This window comes from Eumetopias jubatus, unplaced genomic scaffold, assembly GCF_037043125.1.
Source record: "Eumetopias jubatus isolate StellerSeaLion01/CBP00866 unplaced genomic scaffold, mEumJub1_p1.0 scaffold_10, whole genome shotgun sequence".
Classification (NCBI taxonomy): Eukaryota; Metazoa; Chordata; class Mammalia; order Carnivora; family Otariidae; genus Eumetopias; species Eumetopias jubatus.
In genome coordinates this window covers 48,218,055-48,238,560 of record NW_028274816.1, presented here as the reverse complement: position 1 = coordinate 48,238,560, position 20,506 = coordinate 48,218,055, and the positions used below count along the sequence as shown (strand labels likewise).

Genomic DNA, 20,506 nt, shown 5'->3' with positions numbered 1-20,506 from the left:
TTGGGGAATCCAGCGCCTGGATTTTGACAGAGGATGAGCTTGGAGCCAGGACTCCTGAGTCTTGGGGAGGAAGTCAGCTAGTAAGGCTGTTTTTCCAGACACCTGACTTTGCTTCCCCTTCCTGGCTCTCTTGGGCCACAGGCATGGAAAAATGGAGAGTGGGAGATCCCAGGAGCATCCAGAGAAGGAAAACAGCCAAGGTGGAGGGTGGAAGGTTTGTCCTAATTAAAGGTCCCAGCAACTGACAGCTCTACACCCCAGCCCTGAGGGACACCATCTGGTGAGAGCCCCTATTGACAGAACCTTCAGCTCTGCATCCAGACCATTCCCCAGGAGGTGTGGGGGGCAGTTGGGAGAGGGAATGTGGGGGAGGGCGGGGAGTCAGTAGTGGGAGGGAAGGAGAAAGACTAGAGGGAACATCAAGGATGGAGCTGTGGGGGTTCAGGCCAGATGCCTCATCTTGTTCCTGGAGGAGGACCAGAGAAGGGAGTGGGGGTGGGGGCGGGGGGAGGAAACGGGCAGTTCCAATTTCTGCAGGAGATAAGCAGGCGGAAGAAGCTTATCCCATGTGAGTTTGTATGTGTGCACGTTGGGATGGGGAGGGCAGGCCAAGCAGCATAGGGTTATAAAATTCAAAGATGTGACAACCGGGAGGGCTCAGCGATGGAGAAACAAATGAAAGAGGTGTAGTCAAATGTTGACCGAGAACAAATATTTTAAAAAGATTTTTATTTGTCAGCGAGAGAGAGAGAGAGCAAGCACACAAGCAGGGGGAGCAGCAGAGGGAGAAGCAGACTCCCTGCCGAGCAAGGACCCTGACGCGGGGCTCCATCCCAGGACCCTGGGATCATGACCTGAGCTGAAGGCAGATGCTTAACAGACTGAGCCACCCAGGCGCCCTGAGAACAAATATTTATTGACCGTCTGGTGTGTGAGAGACAGAGCATGTGGAGTGAGGGATAGAGAGAACAAAGACAGAAAGGCAGAAAAACAGAGACACGTAGAGGCATCAAGAGAGACAGTGACATAGGTAAAGGCTGCCTGAGATGTAACCACCTAATGGAGGGAGGGAGTGGGAGAGAGAGAGAGACAGAGGGAAGCTTCATGAACTAGAACTCACATGGCCACAGGGTTCCCAAGCTGGGCTCACTCCTGTAGCCACTTAGTGCAGGTGGTCTTGGACCTGCCTTTCACTCCACCCACTCTGACAGCCCTGCACACTTATATACCTTAGACACTCTTTCACACACACGTACTCCTGCACATACTTTGACAGATCACATTTCACTCTCACCTTCCCCATGCTCACACGCATGGTCATGCCTTCACACACACGTATGCACACAGATACCTGCACTTTTGCAGTCTCTCACACACTTGCACACTCTCCAGCAGAGACCCCTGATGGCAATGAGATGTCTACTCTGGGAAGGCAGAGACTTGCCAAGGTCATGTGCCAGGGCAAGGAAGAGCTGGGGAGTCCTATTCCCCATGCTGGCTCCAGCTCTCCACCCAGGTCTGACCAGCTGCCCCTTATCCCTGGCCCAAGCCAGGCCCTCGGGGTCATGGGGCCTGGGGAGGCACCGTGGAATGTTCCTGGCATGTGCTGACAGGGGATTTCATGCTCCGGCTGGGCCGGGAGGAGCCTGCTGGGCAGAGGCCTGAAGCTGAAGACTCGGGAGGGCACCTGGGGGAGGCAGCAATGTGAGGACGGCATCGGGCTGGGTCTCTGCCACTGACCACATCAGCCTCATCGCTCTCCTGGGCTCCTGGAGCCTGCTGGACTCTGAGCAGCAGAGTCCTCCCTGAGGGGCTGTGAATAGTGAGAGGAGAGCAGGGGTGGGGGTGGCAGGAGGGAAGAAGGGTGAGACTGAAGAGGAGGAAAGGTGAGAGACAGAGACTGACTCGTGGGAAGAGGGGAAAACAAAGAGAAGGAGACAAATGGACGAAGAGAGACAATAAGAAAAGCCAGAGAAATAGGGAGAGGGACCCAGCGAAAGACAGAGACAGAGAGGAGAGGCAGGCAGTGGACACTGCGGGAGCCACCGGCAGAGGACCCAGGATGGCTCTGAGGACCCCCATCAGGGCTCCCCTGCTCCTCACGGGGCTGCTGACAGCAGGTGAGTGGGACCCTGGTCTTGTGACCCAGCACCACGTGGCCCTCATTTCCCATTCATGTTCTCCAGACAGACCCTCTGCCCTCTCCTGCTGACACCCGTGTCCCCAGGCCTGGCCCAGTTGCCGCTCCCTGCCTCAGCCCCGCGAGGCTTCTGGGCTCTGCCTGAAAACTTGACGGTGGTGGAGGGGGCCACTGCTGAGCTGCGGTGTGGGGTCAGCGCCCCTGGCAGTGTGGTGCAATGGGCCAAGGATGGGCTACTCCTGGGCCCGGATCCTAGGATCTCCAGCTTCCCGAGGTACCGCCTGGAAGGGGACCCTACTAGAGGTAAGGGATTGGGGCCTAAGACGCTGAATCACCAGCAGGGGCTGCCTGGGGTCCTGACCTGGGACCCCCGGTCTCGCCTGCAGGTGAATTCCACCTGCATATTGAAGCGTGTGACCTGAGTGACGATGCAGAGTATGAGTGCCAGGTCGGCCGCTCAGAGACAGGCCCTGAGCTTGTGTCTCCCAGAGTGATCCTCTCCATCCTGGGTATGGGTGAGAGACCCCCCCCAGGACACAGGAGTCCAGATTTCCAGCCCTCTCCTACCCCAGGGCCCAGGATTCCAAGCCCCCAGTCCCAGGCCCGGGGTGCACATCTGATGAACAACGAGATGCCAAACCCAAATCCTCCTATTTTTCTCAGTGGTGGCAGCTCACCCCAGATCTTTTCTCACCAGTGCCCCCCAAGGTGCTTCAGCTGACCCCCGAGGCAGGGAGCACAGTCACGTGGGTAGCTGGGCAAGAGTACATGGTCAGCTGTGTATCTGGGGATGCAAAGCCAGCACCTGACATCACCTTCTTCCAGAGTGAGTGTGGATGAACTGGCGGGAGCCCCTGGAGTGGGGAGGGGGTGTGTCCTCCTAAAGGTCCCAGAAAATAGGACATTCCTGAGTGAGGGGGATGCAGGAACAGACTTGGGGAGATGTTGAAGCCAGTGTGAGACCCTGTGAATGGGAGGAAACATCCAGGGAAAGGCACCAAAGTGATGGCAGGACTGCCGGTCTGGGACTCGGGGAAAAGGTTGAGGCTCCAGATGGAGATATGGGTGTCATCTTTGGTAGTACAGAAGCAAGAAGCTGGGTGATGGTGGTGGGTGACACAACCCGGCGAGGTGGTGAGGGCAGGGGTGAGGCCCATGACCTCCAGGATTCAGGGAGGTCCGAATGTGTGGAGGAACCGAGCTGGAGCTTTTCCTCCAGAACCAGGAGGGAGGGGGCACCATGTCCACCCCGAGGATTTCCAGGCCATTCTCCCCAGGATCTGCCTTGTGGGGAACCCGGCATCCCTCTAGCCCTCTTGTTGCCTCAAGGTGGACAAACAATTTCTGACATCTCTGCTAATGTGAATGCGGGGTCCCAGGAGAAACTCTTCACCACAGAGGCCACAGCCAGGTATGAAATTTGGGATGCCCTCCCCTCAGCCTGACCCCCAAATTTCTCTGTGAGAATTCCAAGCACGGAGACTAGAATCAGGTATGAACATCTGGGACCTAATTCTTCTCCCCGACCTTCCAAAACATCTTCATGGGAACCCTAGTTCCAGAATATCAAGTGCAAGGATTTTGGCCTGGTGTGGGCCTCTGGGATTCCAATTTTCACTGCTGACCCCCCCAGATCTCTTCCATGGAACTCTAGATCCTAGAGGAAATCAGCAGAGAGACTTAGAAGACCAGGTGTGGGAACCTGGGATCCCCACCTCTTCACCCTGACTCCCCAAATTTCAGATGATGACTCTGACTCCAGAACCCCAACTTCCCACCCCAGGGTGACACCCCAGAGCTCAGATAATGGGCAGCTCCTGGTCTGTGAGGGGTCCAGCCCAGCACTGGACACTCCCATCCGGGTCTCAGTCACCATGAATGTTCTGTGTAAGTGGGGAACTGAGTCAACTGTGGGTATGGGGGATGGGAAGCAGGAATTGGGGGGTCCTGGGGGAGTTCAGGGATTATGGAAGGTTCAGGTTCTCAAGGAGAAACACAGGGGTTCAGAGGCAGGTTGTGGGGCCTGGAAAGAATGGATGGGCTCCCCAGGCCCACTGAACGACTGCTGCTTCCCAGTCCCCCCAGGACCCCCTGTCATAGAGTGGCCAGGCCTGGACGAGGGGCACGTTCGGGCAGGACAGAGCTTGGAGCTGCTTTGTGTGGCCCGAGGGGGGAATCCGCCAGCCACACTGCAGTGGCTGAAGGTGAGGGCAGAGCCCTGCATGGGGGTGGAAGGGGAAGCGGGGGGTGGGGGGGAGCTGGCCCTGAGCTGGCCCAGCTCTGGCTCTGTCTCTGTCTCCAGAATGGCCAGTCCATGTCCACAGCGTGGGGCACAGAGCATGGTGAGGCAGTGGCCCGAAGCATGCTAGTGATGATTGTGCGACCGGAAGACCATGGGGCGAGGCTCAGCTGTGAGGCTCACAACAGTGTATCTACAGGGATCCAGGAACGCGGGGTCACGCTGCAGGTCACCTGTGAGTCCTGACACTAGCTGCCCATCTGTCAGTCCGTGCCCCAGAGAGCCACCTGTTTGTGCTCCCACATCATGCCTGTCTGATGCCAAAGACCTTGTCATCTGCCCCCAGCCCCTTGCCGGGGCCGGTCTGTGAGGCATCCAGCCTAGTGTCATGTCTCTCCTCTGTCCGTCGTCCCTGCAGTCCCCCCCAGTGCCATTACCATCTTGGGATCTGCATCCCAGTCTGAGAACAAGAACGTTACGCTCTCCTGCATCACCAAGTCCAGTCGCCCACGGGTCCTGTTACGATGGTGGCTGGGTTGGCGGCAGCTGGTGCCTACAGAAGAGATGGTCATGGATGTGAGGCAGTGGCCAGGCTCCTGGGTCTGAGGGAGGAGGGAGCCGGGGGCATGACTCCTGGATCTGGGAGAGGACCGGCCTGGCAGCCTGGGCCTCACAGAGGAGGGGGTGCAGATGCTTTCCACGTCCCTGCTAGGATCCGGGGGGAACCCAGACATCGGGTACTGGGGATGGGAGTGCTCTCGTTGCCAAGTCTAAAGCTTGCTCCTTGGCAGGGCCTGCATGGTGGCCACGTCTCCATGTCCAACCTGACGTTCCTGGTCCGGCGAGAGGACAATGGTCTGACTCTCACATGTGAGGCCTTTAGTGAGGCCTTTGCCAAGGAGACTTTCAAGAAGTCACTCACCCTGAACGTGAAATGTGAGCCCCCACCCTTTGCCCAGGGGTGTCCCATCCCTTTGAGACTCCCCACCCACACCCTCAGGCCCAGCCCAGAGAGAAAAGCCACTCTTCCTGGCTTTCCTCACAGATCCTGCCCAGAAGCTGTGGATAGAGGGTCCCCCAGAGGGACAACGGCTCCGGGCTGGGACTCGAGTTAGGCTCCTGTGTTTGGCCATTGGGGGCAACCCAGACCCCTCTCTTACCTGGCTCAAGGTTGGTACCAAACAAGGGCTTATGGGGGTGGCCAGAAATGGGGGGGGAGATGGAGCCCTTTCTCTCCTCCAGAGTCTCGAGAAATGTTGGAAAAATGTGAATTTCTTGAAAAATACTGGAGAGTTTGAGTTTTGGTAGGGAATTGGAAAAGACACAAATGCCATGAGGATGAAATGGAATCCTAGGAAAATTCTGGGAAAACAGTGAGAATTCTAGGAAAACAAGAAGGAATTCTAGATGAGGACGGAATTCTAGAGAAAAGGCAGTTAGTTTCATTTAAAGTAAAGGAAATTCTGGTGAAATCTTAGGGATTCAGATGAAATGGCAGGAATTTTAGGGAAAGACTAAGAATTCCAGGTGCAAGGACAATGATGGGCAAAGGCTAGAAATTTGGGGGAAAGACTAGTTATTCCACAGAACATTTGAAAATCTATTAATATTAAATTGCGCTCATGGGATTTGGAGGTAAGAAAGTGAAATTCCATTAAAATTAAAAGAAATTTTGACAGGATTCCGAGAAAATCCTGGGGAGTTAGAGGGCTAGTGAAAATTCTGGGGGAAAGACTAGGAATTATAGAAATGAAATTTAATTGGATGGAATTCTGGGAAAATGCCAAGAATTTGGGCAAAGAAAGGATTCTAGTAAAAGACTCGTGTAATAAGAGAATATTGGGGGAGGATTCAGAAATCTGTGGTAAGACTACGAAATTAAGGGAACGATCAAAGGAAATCTTTGGGGAAAGTGGGAATTTTAAGAAAAAGAACTAAAGATAGGAAAAAATGAAGAAATTCTGGGAAAAGCTTGGAGATTCCATGGGACTTTCCTGACATGTGTTGTTTGCTAAGTGTAGCTGGAATGGATTTTGAGGAGCGGGGCTGAGGGTTGGCAGGGGGCACCAACCATGGCTGGCCTCCAGAGAGCCGAGGAGGCGGGGCAGAGGGGTGGGGCGTGGGACTGGAGGCCAGATCCCACCACAAAACTGTGGGGCTCTGCGGCCCCAGGTAGGTGGGAGAGATTCCGGCTGGGAGTGCTCGATTCCAGTCCTCATTCCTCTAACTCAGCTGGGTGCCAGGGTAAGGAGGACCCTTTTCCTCACACACGAAGGCTTTATCTGCGCTGGCGGCAGCCAACCCAATGGGGCTGTTTCGGGGGTGGGGGGGAAATGGCAGGGCTACACGGTCCCCCCCAGTCAGTCTTTGCCCTCAGGACTCCCGGATGGTGACCGAACCGCGGCCACCCCAGGAGCCACGGCGGGTGCAGCTGGGAAGTCTGGAGAAGTCAGGGAGCACGTTCTCCCGAGAGCTTGTACTGATCATGGGTCCGTCGGACAACCAGGCCAAGTTCACATGCAAGGCGGGTCAGCTCAGCGCATCCACGCAGCTTGTGGTGCAGTGTGAGGGCGCGCTCGGCCAGGGTCTGGGGCAGGGCTTAGTGGTGGCGGGGAACTAAGCCAGAGCCAGGCTGGGGGACAGTGGATATCGAGAGCCAGGAGGTGTGTGGCAGAGCCTGGGGTCTAGGCAAAGTGGAAGTGGGATCTGAGCCTTGCTCTTCTGACCCATTCTTGAAGTTCCCCCAACAAATGTGACGATCCTGGCCAACGCAACGGCTCTGCGCCCAGGGGATGCATTAAACTTGACTTGCATCAGCGTTAGCAGCAACCCTCCTGTCAACTTGTCGTGGGACAAGGAGGGGGAGAGGTGAGAGTGCCAGTGGCCCCTCCACTCTCTGCTTCTGGTCACGCCCCTTTACCATTTGGCCCCCCACCCCCGCCCCTGGTGTCCTGCCCTGTACCTAGTACCCCTCCGGCTCTGGTTCCATCCCTGAGCTAGCCCTGAACTGACCCTACCACCCTTGTGTGGGCCACAGGCTGGAAAGCGTGGCCACACCACCCCGTAGTGCCCCATTCAGAGGCTCTGCAGCAGCCAGGAGTGTCCTTCTGAGAATGTCATCCCGAGACCATGGCCACCAAGTGACCTGCCGAGCCCACAGCCCTGAGCTCCGGGAAACCATGAGCGCCTTCCACCGCCTCAATGTGCTGTGTATGTGGAACCCCCTTGGGATTCCCTCCTGACCCTATACTACTTAGGTCTTCACCTTGACACTGTCCCTTTATCTCCATTCTAAAGCTTGAAACTTTATCCTTGAGCCCTGGCTCTACACCAACTCCTATCCTCCCTCTATTCTAACCCCTGACTGTGAACCCTCCTGAACCCTCTCTCCATCTTTTAACCTGACTCTGGCCTTTACCCTTTTCCTAAACTAGATCCTAACCTCCTGAACCTAATTGCCGAGCTCAGCTCTGAACTTGTTACCTTGTCCACAACCTTAAATCTAGTCATGACTCCAACTTTAACCCTTATACCAGTACCTGATCTCAAATCCATCCCAGACCCCAACCTTAACAACAATCTTGACTCCGGGTGGCGCCCCTTCCACAGACCCTCCAGAGTTCCTAGGGGAGCAGGTGCTTGTGGTGACCGCTGTGGAGCAGGGTGAGGCACTGCTGCCGGTGTCTGTATCTGCCAACCCTGCCCCGGAGGCCTTCAACTGGACCTTCCGCGGCTACCGCCTCAGCCCAGGTGCGTGGAGTGGTCACAGAGAGGGGTGCAGGTCTCCCAGCCTCGAGGGTCTGGCAGGCTCCTCACCCTGACCTCCCCCAGCTGGTGGCCCTCGGCATCGCATCCTGTCTGGTGGAGCCCTGCAGCTATGGAATGTGACCCGAGCTGACGATGGCCTCTATCAGCTGCATTGCCAGAACTCGGAGGGCACTGCTGAAACTCTAGTGCGGCTGGATGTACACTGTGAGCCCCCATCATCACCCTAGGAAACTAGGGAGTTCTGGGAGCCCCGCCCCCCTGGTAACCACACCCACTCAGGGAATCTTGCCCACTGTGGAGTCTCCTATTGTGGAAGCTCCGCCTACCCTGGGATGTTCACCCATCCTGAAAGCCTCCCACTCTGGGAGCCTCCACTGTGATGGAGTCACTTCCACTTTGGGAACCCTGCCCACTAGAGAGGCCCTATACGTGGAATCTGCTCAGATGGGGGGCCACCTACATGGGAGTTACTCTCATCGGGAAGCCTTGGGGCGCCTGGGTCGCTCAGTCGGTGGAGCGTCTTGACTTTTGATTTCAGCTCAGATCATGATCTCAGGGTCCTGAGATTGAGCCCTGGCTCCTCTGTGCTCAGGGTGGAGCTGGCTTAAGATTCTCTCCCTCTACCTCTGCACACATGCACGTGTGCAGGAGCTCCCTCTCTCAAAAAAAAAAAAAAAAAAGTAGGAAGCCAAGCCCACTGTGGAGATCCACTTCCATATAATCCTGGAAGTCGCCCAGACCTATTCTTGTCACCACAGAGGCACAGTACAGTAGAGGGTAGGGAATGCCTCACCAACCCTGAGAACATTACTCCACGTGCTCTGCATAAAGGGCAGAATGTATCATAGCTGTTCATACCTGTAACTTTCCTGAGCACCTCTAAGACACCTTTTCCACCTGGGGCCTTCTCCCACCATCTTCTGTATGGGCACAAATGCCTTCCCCAACCCCTTGTCTCCCCCAGATGCCCCCACTATCCGAGCTCTCCAGGACCCAACTGAGGTGAATATCGGGGGTTCTGTGGATATAGTCTGCACTGTTGATGCCAATCCCATCCTTCCAGGGATGTTCAACTGGGAGAGGCTGGTAAGGATCCGACCTTTGGTAAATGGAGGTAGGGGCTGGGGGATGTGGTTTTTTGACTGTGAGTTCCTTGGGAGGAGGGATCACAGCTATATGATCTTATATAACTACATATTTGTTGGGACATCCTCCAAGACCTAACTAACTGTTGAATGGAAGATGGATGGGTGCGTGAGTGGATACATAACCAAGTGAGTGGGCAGGCAGGTGGATGGATAGGTAGGTGGATGGATGAATAAATGGATGAAAGAACAGATGGACAAACAGACAAGTGAATACATGGATAAATGATGAATAGATGAGTCACTAAATGGTTGAATGAGAAAAATGAATAGATAAATTGATTAGATTAGAGGGTAGATGGATGAATAAATACACCATTAGTGGAAAGATGTCTGGGGAAGAATGATGGATGAATGGATGGATAGATGGATGGATGGATGGGTGCATGGGTCAATGGAGAGATGGAGAGATGGATGAACAGGTAGTTGGATGAACTGATGAACAGTTGCATGTATTTAAGGGTACGTGCAGGTATGAGTAAACAGAAGGGGTAGATGGGTGGAGAGATGGAAGGGTGGATAGGTGGACGGGTAGAAGGAAGATGAATGAATGCGTGAATGCACAAATGGATGAAGGAGAGGCAGATGGATAGATAAATGAATAAACTGATGCAGAAATGGATGGTTAAATAGATGGGTGGACGGGTAGATAGATTGTTCTGAGCATGAATGACTGGATAAATGGATGGGCGAATAGTTTTCTGGATTGGTGGATGAATGGATGGGCCCATGAATAAATGATTGGATGCATGGATAGATGGATGGGGGAATTTTTTCTTTGCTAGACCTGTGGAGGGTGATTGTGTCTGGGAGAATAAAGCTACAGGAGAGACCCAGTTTGGGGGATAGTGGGGCTGCGGCCAGACTTGGGGCCCATTCTCCTGTATCTTGTGCCTCAAGGGAGAAAAGGAGGAGGACCAGAGCCTGGATGAGATGGAGAAGATGTCAAAGGGAGCCACAGGGCGTCTTCGAATTCACCATGCCAAACTGGCCCAGGCTGGTGCTTACCAGTGCATTGTGGACAATGGAGTGGCACCTCCAGCCCGAGGATTGGTCCGACTTGTTGTCAGATGTGAGTAACACCCAAACTCCTGATTTTAAGGCCTGCCACTAAACTCACATCTCTCATGTCCTTCCACATACCTCATGTTGACCAACAACTCCTCTTAGTTGCCCCCCAGGTGGAGCACCCCACTCCCCTAACTAAGGTGGCTGCAGCTGGAGATAGCACCAGTTCTGCCACCCTCCACTGTCGTGCCCAAGGCGTCCCCAACATCGTCTTCACTTGGACCAAAAATGGAGTCCCTCTGGACCTCCAGGATCCCAGGTGAGTCAAGGCCTAGCCAGGTAGCACTCTAGTCCCAACTTTGGTCCCCCAACCCCAGTTACCTTTCCTGAATCCCTGCCACACCTTCTCCCCAGGTACACAGAGCACACATACCACCAGGGTGGGGTCCACAGCAGTCTCCTGACCATTGCCAACGTGTCTGCAGCCCAGGATTACGCCCTCTTCACGTGCACAGCCACCAACCCCCTTGGCTCAGATCACACCAACATTCAACTCGTCAGCATCAGTATGGTGGGAGTGGGCTGTGAGGGTGTTGGGAGGATGCTCCCTGGGTCAATCCCCAAGTCTCTGGTTGGCCCAGAATGGCAGTGTTCCCAAAACCTGAGGAAGTATTTATGAGCGGGGATGGAGTTTCTGCCTGCCCTGAAAATCCTAATGGAGCCTGGATCTTCAGGGAAACCCACAGCAAGGAAAAGAAGGGGGGGAATTATTGGCCCAAGTAATTGAAAAGTAGAAAGTCTGGAGTTGCTGGATTTAGGTTCAGCTGTCATCCAGAACTCTCTGACTCTCAGGTCTGCTTTTCTCTGTGTTGGCTTTATTCTAAGGCTCCTCATAGAGGCTGTTAGACTTCCCAGGGGAAATGGAATTTTTTCTCTTCCAAACAGTGGCATGAAAGTACTAGACTTACGATTCATTGGCTCTACTCAGCTCTCATCTCACCTCTGAACCAACCTTGTGGTCAGGGAAGGCGACACCCTGGTTGGCTTGGCTCGGTCACAGATCTCTCCTACAAGGAGTGGAGTCATTTCCATCAGAAGCACCTGGCCTGAGAATGTGAATGAACGGTTTTCCAAAGGATACTCAGGGTTCTGCAACAAGAAGAAACAAGGAATGAATGTGACATAGGCACCAAAAAATCCACACAGGGAACATATGTCATATACAGCCAATGCTCATATTTGCCAACTCTATTTGCAAATTTGCCTACATACTAAAATTTATTTGTAACCTCAAAATCAATACTCATGCTGCTTTCTTGGTCATTCAGGAACATGTACAGAGCAGGTAAAAAAATTGAGTCACCCAAATGAGCACATTCTCAGTTGGGGTAGAACAAGGTGACACTCTGCTTTCTTGTTTCAGCTTTCATCCTATAAGGAAATGTCCTCTTTGCAGCCTATTTAGTCCCATATTTTTTGCACTTTTGTGCCTTTTGTTAGTGATTTTGTTATTTAAAGTGGCCCCTAGCCATAGTGCTGATGTGCTGTCTAGAGTTCCTAAGGATAGGGAGAAAACACTTCTGTTGGATAAGCTTCATTCAAACACAAATTATAACACTGTTGGCTGTGAGTTCAATGTTAATGAATCAATAAGATACATTAAATAAGGTGTTTTTAAACAGAAACAGAAAAAACAAGGTCATGTATTGACTAGTTGATGAAAATGTTGTGACAGGAGGTTCACAGGAATCTAACTGCATTTCCCCCAGAAGCAATGATTTGATGTTCTGTAATTCAGTGTTCGTAGCAATGTTATAGAACATAACCACCACTACTCACGAGAATCAACTATATATTTAAAATCATTCTTAGAAAAACCTGGAAGGAATCTTCTAGAACCCTTCTGTATCCTCTGACTACTCCCCTCATCCTTTTCCTCAAAGGTCGCCCAGATCCCCCATCAGGATTAAAGGTTGTGAGCATGACTCCATATTCGGTGGGGTTGGAATGGAAACCTGGCTTTGATGGGGGTTTGCCACAGAGGTTCCAAATCAGGTGGGTCCTTGTTAGGGCAGGAAGGGATGGCAGCCAACAGGGCTGGGGCACCTCCCTGAATGACTGCCCTCCCTCTCATGCAGATACGAGGCACTGGGGACACCAGGGTTCTTCTACGTGGATGTCCTACCACCTGAGGCCACCACCTTCACACTGACTGGGCTGCAGCCCTCTACACGATACAGAGTCTGGCTGCTGGCCAGCAATGCCCTGGGGGACAGCGGACTAACTCACAAGGGGTCCCAGATTCCTATCACTACCCCAGGTGGGAAGGGACAATCTTGAGCAGGTTGCAGAGCTCCTCAGGGGATTTATGGGGTGATATAGCAAAGTAGATACTATTCCCTTTTTATAGATGAAGAAACTGAAGACCAGAGAGGCTAAGCAAACTGCTGAAGTTCACACAGCTAGAAGGATGTAGAGATGAGATTGGAACTCAGGCAGATGGAATCCAGGAACCAGTTTTTAGCCACTAAACTATTCTGTCTGAATGTGATTAATGACACAAGGGAAATTAGAAAAACGTTTGTGTTGAATGGGAAGAAAACACGGAAATTGTGGGGTGCAGCTAAAGCAGTGTGAGCAGGATATTTACAATATTAAGTGCTCATTTAGATTTTAAAAAAGGCTTCAGATTGATGCTTAGTTTCCACATCTTAAGAAATTAGAAAAAGAAGAGCAAATTAAACCCAAAGTAAACAGAAGGGAGGAAATAATAAAGAGCAAAAATCAGTGAACTAGAAAACAGAAAAACCATAGAGAAAAATCAATGAAACCAAAAGCTGCTGCTTTGAAAAGGTCAATAACCTTTATAAAGCGAATCAAGGCAAAAAAGAGAGAAGACCCAACTACATCCATATCAGGAATGACAGGGGGCATTACTACTAACCCTACAGACATTAGGGGGAAGTTAGGGAATAATATGGGCAACTTGATGCCAACAAATTCAGCAACTTTGATGAAAGGGACAAATTCCTTCATATGACTAATGAGAACGCTGGACTCTGGCAGGCACGGTAGTGTAGCAGCTCATCACACAGAGCCTCATTTAGACAAGCCTGGATTCAGGTCCCAGCTCTGCCACTTCCCAGTCATGAGACCTTGGGCAAGTTACTTAACATTTTCGAGCCTCAGCATCTAAATATAAGCTATCTCAGATCTCTGTGCCTGTTACTGAAACTAAGGTCTCTCTCAGACAGTTGTGAGGATTAAATTAATTTACTTGAAGTGCTTAGAACAGGGACCTGTATAAAGTAAGTGCTATGTAAATACTGACTTAGAGAAATGCCCCCTGCTCAACTTCTATTTATTTTGTCCATTAAAGCTCCCTCTGTCTTTCCCTTCTTGACAGAGCAGCCTTCTTCCTTATGGAAGTAAGGAACTTCTCTTCTCCCATTCCTCCTCTTTCTTTCCCCCTTAGTCTTCCAAGTACTAAAGCATAAAGTACTTTGTACCTCACTTTGCTTGCTCTAGAACTAATACCTCCATTAAGTCATTCTGAGAGCCCATCATCTTTTTTGGTTAACCCTCCAACATTGATAATTTGGGTTAAAAGGACCTTCCATACCATAAAGCACCCATCAACAATAATTATCATCATCGTTACTATTATTATTGGCATTAGAATGGCTATTGATAGTATTGCCATTACTATCAGCAACTTGCAGCTCTATTTGAAATATTCCTGAGAAGCCATAAATCAGTTCCTCAAAATGGGTTGAAAAGCTTAATAGGAAACTGCAAAATATTGAAGGCTTACCCAGATTCTTGGTGTTAATTCACAACCTCTATATCCACCCCCCAGGTCTAGACCAGCCTTCTGGAGAACCTGACTACCAGCTGCCCACAGAGCAGCCTGCAGGTAAGTTTTTAATCCCTTGAATATCCCTCTCTCCCCTGAGAATAGAGTCTTCTGGTTTCCAACCCTACCACCTCTGTTTTGTGGCCACAGCCCCTTAAGACTTAGCTCTGTCCCCTATGCACATCCTAAGCTCTTGCTCTTTCTTGGATGTAACACATTTTCTCTCTGCCTAATTCAGTTCAATTCTGAAAGAATTAGCTGATTCCATGCCCTGCACAGAGCCTGTATCAGTTGGCTTTTTTTTTTTTTTTAAAGATCCATTTATTTATATTAGAGACAGAGAGAGCACGCGGGGGAGAGGGAGAATCAGAGACTCTTAAGCAGATTCCCCACTAAGCGTGGAGCCGGAGGTGGGGGCCTAAGGCAGAACCCCACACGGGGCTGAGACAGGCCTGGACATGGGCCCTCGTGGAGCCCCACACGGTGCTCAGTCTCATGACCCTGAGATCCTCACCTGAGCTGAAACCAAGAGTCAGATGCTTAACTGACCGCACCACCCAGGTGCCCCCATATCAGTCAGCTTTTGATGCAAAATAAACCACTTCAAACATGGGAACTAATAGCAACAACCATTGTTTCTCTTGATTCTGAGTGGCTGAACAGTTCTGGTCTGGGCTACGGGCAGCTGGAGGCTCTCCTGGGACTGGATGATCTAGGATGGCCTCCTCCTCACGTATCTGACAACCTGGTTTTTGGTTGGGACGATGGAGATAACTGGGCCACATGTCTCTCCTTCTCCTTGACTTGTGCACAAAGAGGTGGTCACAGGAGTCCCAAGAGCAGCAGGACCAGCCAAGCACTTTTGAGCTTCTGGTTCTGTCACACTTGATATTGTCTCATGGGCTGAAGCAGGTGACATGTCTCAACTCCGAGTCAGTGTGGAAGGGGACTACTCAAGAGTGTAGTTACAGGGAGGGAATTATGACCATTTTGCTAACAATCCCCCTCCAAAACCTGAGAAGAAGGTTGCAAGTGACAGAAATTCAGCTGTTGTGGGCAATAAAAAGAATTGCTTGGCTTGTGAAGTTGAAAACTCCAATAGGTGCTCATGATTTTCACGAAGGATCTATTTCTCTCTCTCAACTTTGCCTTCATCTCTGATGGCTTCCTTCTCAGGTTCTTTCATCAAGAGGGCAAAGAAGTACCTGCCCCCCCTCCAGATACCTCCAGTTTTGTTCCACTTCTCAGCAGCCAGCAGAGGAGTGTCCTAAATGTTCTAGCAAAAGTCTACCTTGGGTCAAATGCTGGATGGGTCTGAACTGGTCACTGTGGAAAGAGGGATGGGTGCTCTTATCGGTCGGCCAGGGAGGTCCACATGTCCTCCATGGAGATCTGTGGGAACATACAGTCTAAGAGTGAGGGAGTGGCTATTTCCTCAAAGGAAAATGAGTGCTGTTAGCAGAAGATGGGGAGATAGATGCTGAGCAGATGTTTACTTAGAGGGATTTAGTCTTGTCGTTAGAGACATAGCAGAGGACTCCAATATTACCTGGAATTGAAGTTTGTGCGAAGAGGAAGTCATCTGGGGTGCCTGGGTGCCTCAGTCGGTTGGGCGTCTGCCTTCAGCTGGGGTCATGATACTGGAGTCCTGGGATTGAGCCCCCACACTGGGCTCCCTGCTCGGTGGGGAATCTGCTTCTCCCTCTCCCTCTGCTCCTTCACCCTGCTTGTGCTCTCTCACCCCTCTGACAAATAAATAAAATCTTAAAAAAAAAAGAGAGAGGAAGTCACTTGAGAAGAAAATCAGTTGAGCAGAAAGGACATTTAAGGACAGACATTTGACTCTTCCAAGGCTTAGGGGTGTGGCTCTGCCTCAGTGATTCTGGAAACAGCTCCAGCGGTTAGTTTGTGTGGCTGGAGGGTCCAATACCAGGGTCTATGGTTGGTAGGCAAGGCTGAATACATGGGAAGAGGTCTTGAATGCCCAGCTGGAGCTACCACCTGAGTCTACAGCACAGGGCTCAGGTAGGACCTACTGTTAGTGGCTTGACTTGAGAAAGGAGCCACCTGCCCTGAGGTGGCAAGAAGGAGTGGACCTGGAAATCCCTGCCAATCTGCTTCCCTGACCTAGGAAGAGGGGCTATGCTTAGTCAGAAATGGGCTTTCTCAGAGAATGCTGCTCTGGGCCTAGAGCCAATTGTTTTGGGTTCATTGAGGGGTACCTTCTTCCCCTAGAACCCACAGAGCTGCCCCTGTTGCCTGTGCTGTTTGCTGCTGGGGGTCTTTTGCTGCTTTCTAACATCTCCTGTGTTGGGGGATTCCTCTGGCAGCGGAGACTGAGGCGTCTTGCTGAAGGTGAGGAGAGACCATTCTTCCCCTGCGGGGATGGAGGCCCAAGGGTGACAAAGAGCCCTGGGGCTGCTCCATATTGAAAGTCTCCCAGGGCCTGTCTGGTCAGAGAAGGGGTGTCTCTGATCCCTTTTTCCCTATTTCCCTCAGGCATCACAGAGAAGACAGAAGCAGGGTAAGTGGGAATATTTTTCTGTAAGAAACGCTCTGAGGAAGGAGGTTTGGGGATGAGAGGTGTCTGAGTCAACACCAAGATGCCCTCCATACCTCTGTCCTGGAAGGTCGGAGGAGGACCGAGTCAAGAATGAATATGAGGACAGCCAGTGGACCGGAGACAGAGACACTCAAAGCTCCACGGTGAGGGGGTGCTCCTGGAAGCTCTGCTGACAAGGAACTGGCAGACTAAAATTCTGTCATTAACTTCAGGTTAATCATTGTCCTTTCTGGGAACTATGGAGCCAGAGGATAGAAAAGATTTATCTGGGTTTTTTTTTGGGGGGGCGGGGTGTTGACAGGTTAGCACAACGGATGTAGAACCATATTACCACTCCATGAAGAACTTCAGCCCCCGGCTGCCACCAACACTGGAGGAGGTGTATTATCCCGGAGGTGAGTTGTGACCATATCAGAGCTCCCTCTGCTCATAGATACCCCTGACATCTGGACAGGTGCCCTCATCATCCCTTCTTTCCACTCCAACTCCAGGTTTCACACATCTTGAAGAGGAGGATATGGTTTTTCCTGGACACCTGTATGATGAGGTGGAAAGACTGTATGCCCCACCTGGAGCCTGGGGACCCCTCTACGATGAAGTACCAATGGTGAGGAGATGTGTATCAGCAGAAGTTTTTCCTGGCTAGTGCCAGAAACCCACCTCCTACTGTTTATGTTAGTTAGGGTAAGCTAGACGCCATAGCACAAAGGCCTGGCTACGATCCTATTTCCTTCTCACATAGCAATCAGAGGTGAGTGACCCTATTACAGATGGTTATTTCAGAACTCAAGTTCTTTCCATTGTGTTCCTCTGTCATCCTCTAGTGCATTGTTCAAGTTTGCATAGATAGGCTAGTTCACTGCGGGTTTCAACTGGTGGGAGACGGAAAAAGAGAGTGTGGTGGAGGCACAACCCAGCATTATGGCGTATGCCCAGATATGGTACACTCTACTCATTCCCTGATGAGAACACAGTCACATGGTCATACCTAACGATGAAGGAGACTGAGAAATATAGTCCAGCTTGGCATCTAGATGCCTCACTACATTTCTATTACCATGGAAGAAAGAAGCTATGCATTCTACTGGATAATTAGCCTTCTCCACTATGCTGGTTAAACAGAGAGGTATAGAGAAATAAATTTTTGGCCCACTTAATTGAAAAGTCAAGGAACAGAATAGTCTTCAGGCCCCACCCAGGTGGACCCAGAGTTTCCTCCCTAGAGATGTCCCCAGAAAATGCAGGTTTGTATCCCGTTAGGTTGGTAACCTTCAGAGAAAGAGAGTGTCTCTTTCCCAATACCTCTCAAGTCCCAGAACTGACACTTTATTAGTCTAGCTTTGGTCACATACTTATTGCTGAACCACTGAGGCAGGGGAAAGACTATGCTAATTGGACAGGTCTGGACGGGTGCCCAGCCATGGCATCAGAGAGTAGGGGCCATCCACTGGACTGAGTGAGAGAGGAACAGAGAGCCCAGAGGGAAGTGAAGATGGTGACTGGGCAGGCAAGAACAACAGACCCTTTTGACTATCAACTACCCCACCTACTGTAAGGGAGGTGGCACAGAACCCTTGACTTTCCGTGTGGCCTTGGCTAATGCTCTGGCACCTCTGGGACAAGGATTTCCCTCTGTAACTTTGTCCCAGATGGGGCACTGTTCTCACCAGCGAGGAAATAATGTTCATTAAAATGCTGTCCATGGTGCTGAACCATATGTGCCCTCTAAAGCACAGATGCAATCGGCACACTTTTTCTGTAAAGGTCCAGATAGTAAAAACTTTGGGCTTGCTGTCCTTTTCAAAACTACTCAGCTCGGCCTCTGTAGTATAAAAGCAGCCATAGACAATACATAAATGAACAAGTGTGGCTAAGTTCCAGTAAAATTTTATTTTTGGACACTGAAATTTGAACTTCATATAATTTTCACACGTCATAAATATTCTTCTCTTGGTATTTTCCCATCAATTAAAATATGTAAAAGCATCTTTAGCCCCAGGCAGTAAAAAAACAAGCAGCAGGCTGTATTTGGCCCATGGGCAAATTGGCTCTAAAGTTTGCGGAGCTAAAACCACCATTTGCTCCCAATCCTAGGGGAAAGCACATCTCCAGTAACAACCACTCTACATGGTCTTTTTTGTCTTCTATTTTGATGAAAACTTTGAAATTTATAGGCTAACAGAATCATGACTCACATTCCACTCCAATTCTCTGTATCATGTACTTTTAAAGGTTTCATATTTCTGACATTTAAATTATTTTTCTGACAGAAATCATGAGAAATCTTAGATTTGCATAAAAACAACCCAGTTAGTGAGGTTAGGAGATGAAAAGATGGAGATATAGATAAATCAGGATCGAACAAGGGTTGCTATTGTTGAAGTTAGGTGATGGGTACATGGAGGTTCATGATGGAGGCTCATTATAATCGCTCTCCTCTTTGTATATGTTGATTTTTTCCCTCATCATTAGAAACTGAAACATTTTTTTTTTTCTGGGAAGTTGAGTAGGAGTGTGTATCTCTCCTGGAGTGGTCATGATGACTCATAGGGCATCTTTCTATGGTTCTAACTCCACCTTTGCTTGTCAGAGCCCCTTTGACCCCTGCCGACCTGAGGAGACATATGAGGATACAAGAGGAATCTATGATCGGGTGGCAGGAGACTTGGACCCTATGGAACCTGATTCTCTACCCTTTGAGCTGAGGGGACATCTGGTGTGAGAGCCTTCTCAACACCCTTTTCCTACACCTGCAGGACATAATATTCTAATGGCCCTTTTTATTCCAACATGGGCTGAGCGTGTTAAGTGAGCTCCATAAGACACAAAGGAATGGGACTATTTTCAAGAGAGGTGTGTGTAAGTGACAGGAGATGATTCAAGCTGGTGCCAACAAGGCTTGTATGAATAAGATTGCTCTGGGAGCTGACTTTAGAAACTAAACTTCTCCAAGGGAAACAGTGAATTGTAAAAGACATCTCAATAATGAAAAGCTCTTCCAGGGCCTTTATACTTTTTAAAGTAAAATTTCCAGAAGTTGGGAAAGACATATTAAAAATAGTTCGAGTTCAACTACACGTGAAATGGCTAATAAGTGGAGTTTGTGAACCACTGTTATATCCTACTTATTTTATTATTTTCCACAAGTATCTAAAATATGATGTATAAACTATGACACACATGTAAACATAAATAGACTCTATAGAAAACAAAAAGACAATAAAACCAGCCAGACACAAAAGAATACATATTGTATGATTTCACTTATAAAAATTCTAAGGCAGGCAAAGGTAATCTAAGGGGACAGAGCAGATCAGTGGTTGCCTGGGGCCATGAGAAGGGAACTGACTGCAAAAGGGCACAACAGAACTTTTTGGGGGTGAAGGAAATGTTCTATATCATGATTGTGGCGGTGGTTTCATGGGGTATAGATTTGTCAAAGCTCACTGAACTGTACTTAAGGGTGCATTTTACGGTACATAAGTTATACCTCAGTAAAGGTGATTTGTAAAACAGTCTCCTTAATAAAGCAGCCCAGCAAGAGAATTCTTGTTGTTTATATTGAATCACAGAAAAACTGAGAAATCAGCCTATTTTCATGGAGAACAGGGTATAGCTAAGTATAATCTTCATTTAGGCCTCCACTTCTACTTGATTAATCATATTATCAAAACTGTAGGTTCAAATGCTCATCAACGTATTATTATTTTTTATCAGTGCAGACTAAAATAAGCTTTTACACTACAGCACTTGAATACACAAATGCACTGGGATCCAAACAATCCCT

At 50.0% G+C, this 20,506-nt stretch overlaps 1 protein-coding gene across 2 annotated transcripts; it reads left to right on the top strand.

The window, feature by feature from the left end:
- The first annotated feature begins 983 nt into the window (after nucleotides 1-983).
- On the top strand, nucleotides 984-19,441 carry NPHS1 (NPHS1 adhesion molecule, nephrin). Of its 2 annotated transcripts, XM_028123541.2 has the most exons (30): nucleotides 984-1,000; nucleotides 1,930-2,120; nucleotides 2,228-2,443; nucleotides 2,527-2,649; nucleotides 2,838-2,966; nucleotides 3,470-3,551; nucleotides 3,924-4,027; nucleotides 4,217-4,344; nucleotides 4,443-4,614; nucleotides 4,798-4,955; nucleotides 5,171-5,315; nucleotides 5,425-5,549; nucleotides 6,757-6,943; nucleotides 7,118-7,247; nucleotides 7,417-7,589; nucleotides 7,989-8,129; nucleotides 8,211-8,351; nucleotides 9,112-9,233; nucleotides 10,193-10,364; nucleotides 10,463-10,619; nucleotides 10,715-10,866; nucleotides 12,244-12,355; nucleotides 12,439-12,620; nucleotides 14,160-14,216; nucleotides 16,392-16,511; nucleotides 16,656-16,680; nucleotides 16,787-16,862; nucleotides 17,021-17,114; nucleotides 17,211-17,326; nucleotides 19,310-19,441. In XM_028123541.2, the coding sequence occupies exons 2-30, from the start codon at nucleotides 2,063-2,065 to the stop codon at nucleotides 19,439-19,441; spliced, it is 3,729 nt and encodes a 1,242-aa protein (XP_027979342.2). In that variant the 5' UTR covers nucleotides 984-1,000; nucleotides 1,930-2,062. The 2 variants fall into 2 exon arrangements, with proteins under 2 accessions (XP_027979342.2, XP_087884546.1); XM_088028420.1 differs by lacking the exon at nucleotides 16,656-16,680 and having other exon boundaries at nucleotides 16,392-16,522; nucleotides 16,773-16,862.
- Nucleotides 19,442-20,506: the final 1,065 nt, after the last annotated feature.

Excerpts from the sequence above, each read along its gene's own strand:
- NPHS1 (XM_028123541.2), top strand. The coding sequence starts at position 2,063 with ATGGCTCTGAGGACCCCCATCAGGGCTCCCCTGCTCCTCACGGGGCTG. Across the intron at positions 8,130-8,210 it reads CGGCTACCGCCTCAGCCCAG|CTGGTGGCCCTCGGCATCGC; the intron begins GTGCGTGGAGTG and ends GACCTCCCCCAG. Across the intron at positions 10,620-10,714 it reads CTGGACCTCCAGGATCCCAG|GTACACAGAGCACACATACC; the intron begins GTGAGTCAAGGC and ends CCTTCTCCCCAG.